Source organism: Cyclopterus lumpus, chromosome 18 (genome assembly GCF_009769545.1).
Source record: "Cyclopterus lumpus isolate fCycLum1 chromosome 18, fCycLum1.pri, whole genome shotgun sequence".
In the NCBI taxonomy this organism is placed as follows: domain Eukaryota; kingdom Metazoa; phylum Chordata; class Actinopteri; order Perciformes; family Cyclopteridae; genus Cyclopterus; species Cyclopterus lumpus.
In genome coordinates, this window is record NC_046983.1 from 1695001 (window position 1) to 1705000 (window position 10000).

Here is a 10000-nt window from a genome sequence, read left to right on the forward strand (position 1 = left end):
CGGCAGGTTGACGATCGACAGCGCTCCGAACGGACATTTCTGTCACGACAAAGAAGAGTTCAGAACAACAACAAAGACATGCCGGCAATTAACCCCACATAATGAAGTCAGAACCTGGACCCCAGTCCTCACCTTGATGCAGATGCCACAGCCGATGCACAGAGACTCTGAGATCCAGGCGATCTTACTCTGAGGGGTCACCTCGATGCACAGCTTCCCTACACACACACACACACACACACACACACAGGTGAGTGTTTCTCGTGCAGCACGTCGTCCCTGAAATGAGTTTTTGGCGTTGGAGCCGAGTCCACCTCGGGGACCGGACCCCCCACTCACCCATGCGGACCACCGGGCAGCTCTTCTTGCACTCCTGGCGGCATTTCTTGGGTTTGCATTTGTCGTGGTTGACAATGGCGATCCTGGTGTTTTTGTCCGCCATGATGGAGGACGACGGATGCTCGGAGCTGAGGAGCAGAGGAGAGTTGCATCATGTGTGGCGTTCAGGGACCCAAAGCCAGCACACAATGTGTGACTGTAGAGGACAGCGCTCAGTCTGCTGAAGCAACACATTCAACTAACTAAAAACGCCTTCAACAATGGGCTCCCACAGACCTGGACCAGCACGGCCCTGGGCCACCACAGACCTGGACCAGCACGGCCCTGGACCACCACAGACCTGGACCAGCACGGCCCTGGACCACCACAGACCTGGACCACCACAGACCTGATCCTGGGTGCAACTAAATGTGGGTTTTTGTCACTCCCAGTGAGTCACACCACCACTCCATTTAAAAAAAATCTGGCCTTTTTTTGTGTTGCCTTCGCTACTGAACACGTGACTTCCGGTCCTTTAAAGAGCATTTAACCTAAAACATGAAGATTGTTCTCGGAGGGTCTGAGATTTCCCGACCCCCTGAACGCAACGGGCGGTGCCGAGCACCAGAGTTGGGTTTGTCCTTAAATAACCTGCTGATCTGCAGTCACGTGCCGAGTTCATTAATCGATCACAATTATTGAAAAGTACACCGTGACGTGGCGCCGGTAAATTCTGGTTCGAGAGCGGAACAACGTTTATTTGGCCCGTTATCGAACCGGGTTAGGAGAGGCTACATCTGGCTAACGGTTAGCTTAGCTACGACACAAGCAATGGAGGCCCCGCGCTGTGACAGCAACGCGTTTTAAAAAAGGCAGCGACCCCCCAGAAAAGGACCACAAACCCGGTCGAGAAGTCCACAACTCACCTTCTTCCGCTCCGGGTTCAACGCGACAAAACCAGCCCGAGAAACACGCCCGGTTTTTAGGGTTTAAACTTTCTCTCTCCTCGGAGGCAACGTGTTCTATCTCCCTGGAAGCCGGCTGGAAGGGAGAAAAAAAAAAAAAAGAAAGATGGCGGTCGTAGCGACGCGCTCTGAACGCGACTGACGTCATCTGAAACGCGACGCAGCGAAAAAGTGGGAGATTTTTTCGAAGTGGCCGCAGCGGCGAAAACAGCGTTTCTACGTTTTTGTTTTTGTTTTGCTTGACACGTGAGATGCTTTGACGAGGCTTTAGGAAAATAAACACGTTGTAAGTTTGTACTAATATTTATATATTGAGTGGAGGAATAATAAATACCAGGTTCTGTCCCCACTAATGGGGCTCTCGTTGTAAGCTAACGTTGAATAAGAAGCTTCCAGATGTGTCTCTAATATGACGTTTTTCCCTCGAGGGTCTATTTATGATCATAAACCCTCAACGTGGATGATGTCATAGTGTTTTCATATTTTTAATACACGCGTAAACGTCAACACGCGACGCATTTGAAGGGAGTTGTTGTTGTTTTTGTTTATTTCTGCGGTCAGAGGATGGCCACCCCGAGCAAGACCCCCCCCGGAGCCGACCCCAAGCAGCTGGAGCGGACTGGGACGGTCCGGGAGATCGGGTCCCAGGCGGTGTGGTCCCTGTCCTCCTGTAAACCGGGTCAGCCCCACGCACACACACACACACACACACACACACACACACACTACACACGCGCATGCGCACACGGGAGTCCAGTCTCATGTTGTCTGAACCACTTTCCTCCAGGTTTCGGAGTGGACCAGTTGAGGGACGACAACCTGGAGACGTACTGGCAGTCGGACGGGTCCCAACCTCACTTGGTCAACATCCAGTTCAGGTAGCACTGGGAACACTGGGAGGGAGCTGCACTGGGAACACTGGGAGGGAGCTGCACTGGGAACACTTGGAGCAGGCTGCACTGGGAGCATAGAGCACTGGGAACACTGGGAGGGAGCTGCACTGGGAACACTGGGAGCAGGCTGCACTGGGAGCATAGAGCACTGGGAACACTGGGAGGGAGCTGCACTGGGAACACTGGGAGCAGGCTGCACTGGGAGCACAGAGCACTGGGAACACTGGGAGGGACCTGCACTGGGAACACAGAGCACTGGGAGGGAGCTGCACTGGGAGCACTGGGCAGAATGTGTTTGACATGATGATAATCTGTCATTTGTCGTCTGTGTCCAGGAGGAGAACGACCGTGAAGATGTTGTGTATTTACGCGGATTACAAGTCCGACGAGAGCTACACGCCCAGTAAGATCTCCGTGAGGGTCGGCAACAACTTCCACAACCTGCAGGAGATCCGGGTACCGACTGTTTGTGTTGTTGTTGTTGTTTACCTGCCTCTCGAATCGCCTGCATCCTCTCACCCTCCTCCTCCTCCTCGCTGCAGCAGTTGGAGATGGTGGAGCCGAGCGGCTGGATTCACATCTCGCTGATGAATCAGGTAGAAAACACACGTCTTTTATTTAGAGATTTGTTTTCTTTACTACTTTATTTAAAATGTTAAGTATTTATTTCAACCTCCAAATGTTCTCTTTTTTTAAATCTGAATAAAATGTATTTGTAGCAAAGAGTATGAAGTACAAGTTGTGTGTATATTTATTGATATATTATTAAACCACCTGCATTTTAATCACATTTCCCTTGTATTGTTTACATTCTTTATTTTATATACTTCTAATTATTTGTTACTTTACATCCTCTATTTATTTATTTATTTGTTTATTGATGTCCTCGTGACTCCTGATGGATCAATAATAACTCAACTTATTAAATGTGTTTGTATCCTTTGATCAGAAAGTTCCTGATTCCACTCAAATATCAGCCAGTTTTTATGAAGTTTGTAAGTTGCTGTTGTTGTTGTTGTTGTTGTTGTTGTTGTTGTTGTTGTTAGCGGACCAACGAGCCGATCAGCACCTTCATGATCCAGATCGCGGTGCTGGCGAACCACCAGAACGGCCGCGACACGCACATGCGTCAGATCAAAGTCTACACGCCGGTGGAGGAGAGCTCCATCGGGAAGTTCCCACGATGCACCACGGTGGACTTCATGATGTACCGCACCATCCGGTGACCCGGACTCGAACGCCCGGCGCGCAGAGGAGAGACGTCCTGAAACCTGGGGCTCGTGTGTGTAAACAAACAAACAACACGGTGTTGATATTGAATTTAACCACATTTAAAGATGTTGATGAGTATGTTTTTATTTTGTTTGTTCCTCCACAGATTTGATCCAGTAAACACTGAATCGTTTGTTTATTTTTTTATTACTTTATCACAAGTTCATTAGGCAGACGCACTGTTGTGCCTACAGACCGTCTCCTGTTGTTGTTGTTGTTGTTGTTTGTGAACGCTGAATTAAATGTGTTTTCTGCCAGAATGTGACTGTTACTGAGTGAGAAGTTTAACGACTAAAGATAAACTTTAAATAAATAAGACAGAAATCTTTTATTGTGTTTGTGCAGAAAACAACAATATTAAGAGCTGATTAGTGCAATTAAAAGATTTAATTATATAACTTCAGCAAACCAGCACCCAGTTAAACAGGGTCTACAATAATAAGATAAATAAATAAATACACGACAGTAAACATTTATTGCACACAAATAAATTCAATTGTGAGAAAATAAATGCAAATATTCCACTAGTATAAATGTATTTATTTCACTAGTATACATGTACTGATTGCACTAGAAGGAATATCATTATTGTACTAGTATAATTATATTTGTTGTACTAGAATACATATAATTATTGTACTAGAATTGATGTATTTCACCAGTATAAGTGTAATGGATCACAGTATTAGTACTTTATTCACTAGTATTCAGAGGAACTGGCTCATCAATAATCGGAACATGCAGTTCGGCCGTTCGGCCACTAGAGGGAGCAGCGAGTACTTACAGAAGTACAAGTATACTGACAGTGTAGAAATACTCAAGTTACAAGTACAAGTACTGCATTCCAAAGCAATAAGTAGAAGATCAAAAGTATTAACATTTAAATGTACTAAAAGTAAAAGTACTCAAAATTTATATTATGTGTTTATTCATCATTTATTCTTGATATTTAATTTAAATAATCAGACTTTATATTGTTCAAGGTTTTTTATTTGCCATCTGTGCCTAAACCAGCAGTCCAGACACATCGGAATTATTTTTGCAGGGTTCTCCGAGTCAACAGAGGTACAAAACACTATAATAATAATAATAATAGTAACGTAATAATAATAGAAATATGAAAACACGGTACAAAAGACACACTGTACATAGTGGTAAAGTGTATTCACAATATTATAGTGGAGTAGAAGTACAACGTAGAATACAAAGAGGAAATGAGTACAGTACAAGTACCTCAGAATGTGAAGTACACGATTACTTCTTGTTTTTGTTTCTTTACATTAAAGATTATTTAAATGCAAGAAAGAAAGAAAGAGAGGGGGGGCTTGGTTGTCGTGGTAACACACTACTTCAGTCGTGTGTGTGTGTGTGTGTTTTCCTGGTTCAAGGACTATTTGTAAAAATGGATTTAAAGTTCCTTTCATGTGGTGTTCGTTCTGGCGCCCCCTGTGGTCGAAGGTGGTAGTGTCCCTTTAGAAAACCTAATTTTACTGCAGCAGGTCTGACAGTCTGCCTCTCAGTCCTGGTCCTGGTTCTCCTGTGCCCCCCTTCCCTCCAGCAGGCCTGCCTCTCAGTCCTGGTCCTGGTTCTCCTGTGCCCCCCTTCCCTCCAGGTGTCGGCTCCCAGTTAATCAATAGATTATTAAAAATTGACGACACACAAGATTCACTTTTATTCTGTTTACAAACTTCCTGTGTGTGTGTGTGTGTGTGTGTGTGTGTGTGCGCGCGCGCGTGTGTGTGCGTGTGTGTGTGTGTGTGTGTCCTGAGGGAACACCATTGTGCTGTCAACAAGCTGCAAAGCCTCATGGGTAATAAATGAGATGTTTTTCAGCTGCTGCTTAACCCCACACACACACACACACACACACACACACACACACACACACACACACACACACACACACACACACACACACACACACACACACACACACACACACACACACACACACTAACCATGAAAAAGAAGAAATATAAAAGTGTGAATAATTACATTTAAAACGTAATATTTAAAGAATAAAGTTGCAAGAAATGTGAACAAAACTATCCTGAATAAATGTTACATTTTTAAAATTATTCTTTGATGTTTCAGTTTGTCTTTAGAAAAAAAACAAAAGAATAAAATAAATAAAAAAACGTAGAAAATTAAGGAATAAACACGTGGAGCCACTCTGTTTTTATAAAACTTTATTGATCCACATTCTTTCACCACGAACAATCTGTCTGTTTTCTTCTTATAAAAAGCTGAATATTTACATCTTCTTGTATTTACAGTATTTTACACGTCGGAGCCTCACGCAGTAAAATCTTTATTAATATATTAAGTCGTTAATATGTTTTATAACATTTCGTGAGCGGAGGAGAAACTGTTTGACTTTTTGTATATTTAATGTTTTTTCTTAAATAACTGAAAGCAGGTAAATCAAAATGTTTCCTATGGAAGCAAAGAAAGGACGAATAATTCATTAATTAAATTATTATATTATATAATATATTCAATTATATAATATAATTATATAAAATATTTTAGATAGTGAAAAATATATTTAAAAAATCAAATAAATACAGATGTTTTTTTTAAAAGCGAAATATTAATGCAATAAACTTAAGTGTTTTTTTTATATAAACATTTAAGTATTTGGTGGTGATTAATTAAAAACAGAAAAATTCAGAGTAAATTGAAAACAATTTTTTCCTGATTTTAACTTGTTTGTTTAAAAATGTGTTAAATATTAAACTAAGTGATAACGAAAAGAACATTTAAAACTAAAGATTATCCATTAAAACGTTACATTTTGAAAGAACAGAAATTACAAATTAATTTTAATTTCTTGTGAAATTTAAAAAAGGTGAAGTTTTCAAAGTGAAATATTAGTGACATTAATTAAGTGGTATTTTAGTGTTCAACAGTGAAGTAAATGTCATAATTAAGTGATAACGTGTATTAAATTAAACAACCTTTCTTTGCTTCCTTCGTTCTGAAAGTTGATTTTCCTGCTAAATATAAAAAGTGATTTTAGTGGAACTTTTGTTATAAAAAGCAGCTTCAAGTTCAACTTGGTTCATTGAACCCGTTCGTCCACCAGATTTTAATGAGTTTGTAAGAATAAATATTGAGTTCCTGGATCAGCTGACGGGCCACTTTCACGTCTCCCCAGTCGCTCAAAAGAAAATAAACAACAACAAAAAAACACGTCGCAGTAGCGGAGACGGGCAACTTTAGTGGAAAACAAACAAACAAGTAAACAAACAAACAAACAGAACGACTGCTGGTTTGAAAACAAAACCGGTTAAAAGCAACGTTGCTCGTCTGCAGCAACGCGTCGCTCGTCTGCAGCAACGCGTCGCTCGTCTGCAGCAACGCGTCGCCCGTCTGCAGCAACGCGTCGCCCGTCTGCAGCAACGCGTCGCCCGTCTGCAGCAACGCGTCGCCCGTCTGCAGCAACGCGTCGCCCGTCTGCAGCAACGCGTCGCCCGTCTGCAGCAACGCGTCGCTCGTCTGCAGCAACGCGTCGCCCGTCTGCAGCAAGGCGTCGCCCGTCTGCAGCAACGCGTCGCTCGTCTGCAGCAACGCGTCGCTCGTCTGCAGCAACGCGTCGCCCGTCTGCAGCAACGCGTCGCCCGTCTGCAGCAACGCGTCGCCCGTCTGCAGCAACGCGTCGCCCGTCTGCAGCAACGCGTCGCCCGTCTGCAGCAACGCGTCGCTCGTCTGCAGCAACGCGTCACCCGTCTGCAGCAACGCGTCGCTCAACGCGTCGCTCGTCTGCAGCAACGAGTCGCTCGTCTGCAGCAACGCGTTGGGCAACATTTGGTTCGTTGGTCAATGTCTTCGTTACATTCTGAACTTCCAGACGGTTCGTTTTTAACCCGTCAGGAAAACAAAATAAAAAACATTCGTTGGTCGCCGGATTTCAACGTTCTCGTCCTCATTGGTGTCCGGGATGATGTTGTTGTTGTTGTTGTTGACATTCATACCTGTCTGTTGGAGGACCTGAATCCATCCAGACTTTGGTCAGAAGAACATTGGCCCCCTCGCCCCTCACTGGGTCTGGGTCTGGGTCTGGATCTGGGTCTGGATCTGGGTCTCCGTCTCCGGGTCGAAGTCCAGAACCAGCAGCTTGGTCTCCTCCGTCCCGTTCCGGCTGCCGGCGGCACAAACCAGCCGCGTGTCGGAGGCCCGGATCCTCCAGACCACGCCTCCTGTGAAGAGCAGAGAAGGGTTGTGATTGGTCGAGACTGGTTGAGTGACAGGTGAGTGTTTAGGGGGGGTGGGGGGGTTCTGACCTGATCCCCGGCTCTGCAGGGCCACCACGTCCCGCAGCCAGGACCCGGTCTTCAGGTCCCACAGTTTGACCGTCCCGTCGTCGGAGCTGGACAGAACCAGACCGCGGCAGAACTGCAGACACGTCACCGCCGACTGGTGCTTGTTGGGACCTGAAGGCACCGCGATCGTCAATACACGATCAATACGATCAATAATACACGATCAATACGATCGGAAACATCAAAACAACAACTGCTGTCTGCTTCGGCGTCGTTCATATTTATTTATTTATTTCTGTATTTGTACTTCCAGAAACTACGAATAAAAGATGTTCTGACTTCTCTCCAGTATTGTTATATTATATTGTTATATTAAATGTGCAAGAACACACACTGCTGTCATTAATTATAATTAAGGACCTTTAAATGATTTTCTACTACAATTATTTCTTCTTCTTTTTCTGTTTCATTTCTTTTGCCATAAAATATATATTAAAAAATAGGGCAATTATTATACACATATATATACATTATAAATATATATATATAAATAATAAAATAAAATATATATATATATAAAAAATATAAATATAAAGATATATATATATATAAAAAAGATATATATATATATAAATAAAATATATATAAATATATATACACACATACATATAATATATATACATACACACTAAATATATTTAAAAAACAGAAAGAAAATAAAAAATAACTAAAAGTGTAGATAATTTAATTTAATCAATAGATCACAGACTTATCTATTGATTCTGTTTCTGATTTAATGAGAGCTGGTTTGTTCTGTAAAATATCAAAACTGTAAAAACTGAAAATAAGATAAAAGTTTGTGACTTTCTCAATGAAATGAAACACATAAACCAGCATCATTGCACTTGATAATCAATAGTAGTATTTGTGTAGTCATCTGTAAATCCGTGCGGTGCATGAACGCCTCACCCTGCAGCGTGTGCAGACACTGGCCCGTCCGGACGTCCCACACTCGGACCGTCGAGTCGGCGTTGCCGGACACGAGCACGTTGTCGCGCAGCTCCATGCCGCTGGTCAGCGATTGGTGGCCCGTCAGCGTGTGGACACACCCACCTGGACGGGGGGGGGCGTGGTTTAAATCATCAACAGGGCTTTTCAATGTTTTACTTTTTTTACGTTTTGTTTGATTACAAAAATGATTGAAAATGTGATTAAGGGTTTTAAAGGACTTTGCTTGTTTATTTTTAACTACACACCAGAAGTGTGTGTATATATATATATATATATAAAAAATTATAAAATAAATAGTGTTTTCTACCTGTCTCCGCGTCCCAGACTCTGATCGACGTGTCCAAAGATCCGCTGACCACAAACACACCGTCAAACTGTAAAGACGGAGAGATGACGAATGAATAAGACAGAAGGGACACAAAGACACAACAACACAAAGACTCAAAGATACGACACAAAGATACAACGACACAAAGACTCAAAGATACGACACAAACATACAACGACAAATATATACAAAGACTCAAAGATACGATACAAAGATACAACGACACAAAGATACAACACAAAGACTCAAAGATACGACACAAAGATACAACGACACAAAGACTCAAAGATACGACACAAACATACAACGACAAATATATACAAAGACTCAAAGATACGATACAAAGATACAACGACACAAAGATACAACACAAAGACTCAAAGATACGACACAAACATACAACGACAAATATATACAAAGACTCAAAGATACGACACAAAGATACAACGACAAATATATACAAAGACTCAAAGATACGACACAAAGATACAACGACACAAAGACTCAAAGATACGACACAAACATACAACGACAAATATATACAAAGACTCAAAGATACGATACAAAGATACAACGACACAAAGATACAACACAGACTCTAAGACTCAAAGACACAAGGACTCAGAAAGATACAAAGAAACAAAGTATCAAAGATAAACAGAACAAACAGAAGTTTTTCCAGTAAAATACTGAGATTTATAAATATATGAATATTAATTAATATTCTGCCTCATGTGTATCGTGTGTAATCCTCTGTTTATATTTTATATTCTAGTTTATTCTCACAACATAAAAGAGATAAACAACATCAGAGCTGGTTTATTTGAAGCCACCCGGTTGGTGTGTCCCTGCAGTGTGTGTGTGTGTGTGTGTTTGTGTGTGTGCGTGTGCGAGTGTGTGTGTGAGTGTGTGTGTGTGTACCTGCAGCGAGTACACTCGGTTGGTGTG

At 42.4% G+C, this 10000-nt stretch overlaps 4 protein-coding genes across 7 annotated transcripts in view; 1 reads left to right on the forward strand and 3 right to left on the reverse strand.

Annotated features, from left to right (window-relative positions):
• abce1 (ATP-binding cassette, sub-family E (OABP), member 1) overlaps positions 1 to 1418 on the reverse strand; it is a 14570-nt gene extending 13152 nt beyond the window's left edge. The window contains exons 1-4 of the mRNA XM_034556825.1: positions 1245 to 1418; positions 340 to 467; positions 133 to 218; positions 1 to 39 (exon numbers count right to left, since the gene is read on the reverse strand). The exon at positions 1 to 39 is cut by the window's left edge and continues 59 nt beyond it. Coding sequence (XP_034412716.1) covers positions 1 to 39; positions 133 to 218; positions 340 to 442 — 228 coding nt within the window. The 5' untranslated portion in view covers positions 443 to 467; positions 1245 to 1418. The remainder of the gene's footprint in view (positions 40 to 132; positions 219 to 339; positions 468 to 1244) is intronic.
• A 16-nt stretch (positions 1419 to 1434) lies between these two features.
• Positions 1435 to 3708, forward strand: anapc10 (anaphase promoting complex subunit 10). Of its 3 annotated transcripts, none has more exons than XM_034556966.1 (6): positions 1435 to 1569; positions 1828 to 1962; positions 2071 to 2161; positions 2512 to 2632; positions 2719 to 2772; positions 3223 to 3708. In XM_034556966.1, the coding sequence occupies exons 2-6, from the start codon at positions 1848 to 1850 to the stop codon at positions 3400 to 3402; spliced, it is 561 nt and encodes a 186-aa protein (XP_034412857.1). In that variant the 5' UTR covers positions 1435 to 1569; positions 1828 to 1847; the 3' UTR covers positions 3403 to 3708. The 3 variants fall into 3 exon arrangements, with proteins under 3 accessions (XP_034412857.1, XP_034412855.1, XP_034412856.1); XM_034556964.1 differs by having other exon boundaries at positions 1845 to 1962; XM_034556965.1 differs by having other exon boundaries at positions 1436 to 1569; positions 1841 to 1962.
• A 2762-nt stretch (positions 3709 to 6470) lies between these two features.
• LOC117747581 lies at positions 6471 to 7312 on the reverse strand. Its single transcript, XM_034556940.1, has 2 exons — positions 7249 to 7312; positions 6471 to 7194 (listed from the first exon to the last, which is right to left on the reverse strand). The coding sequence occupies exons 1-2, from the start codon at positions 7256 to 7258 to the stop codon at positions 6503 to 6505; spliced, it is 702 nt and encodes a 233-aa protein (XP_034412831.1). The 5' UTR covers positions 7259 to 7312; the 3' UTR covers positions 6471 to 6502.
• A 150-nt stretch (positions 7313 to 7462) lies between these two features.
• LOC117747511 (F-box/WD repeat-containing protein 7-like) overlaps positions 7463 to 10000 on the reverse strand; it is a 27040-nt gene continuing 24502 nt past the window's right edge. For both annotated transcript variants that reach the window (XM_034556796.1, XM_034556797.1), the window contains 4 exons: positions 9032 to 9098; positions 8683 to 8826; positions 7735 to 7884; positions 7463 to 7650 (listed from right to left, as the gene is read on the reverse strand). In XM_034556796.1, coding sequence (XP_034412687.1) covers positions 7490 to 7650; positions 7735 to 7884; positions 8683 to 8826; positions 9032 to 9098 — 522 coding nt within the window. In that variant the 3' untranslated portion in view covers positions 7463 to 7489. The remainder of the gene's footprint in view (positions 7651 to 7734; positions 7885 to 8682; positions 8827 to 9031; positions 9099 to 10000) is intronic.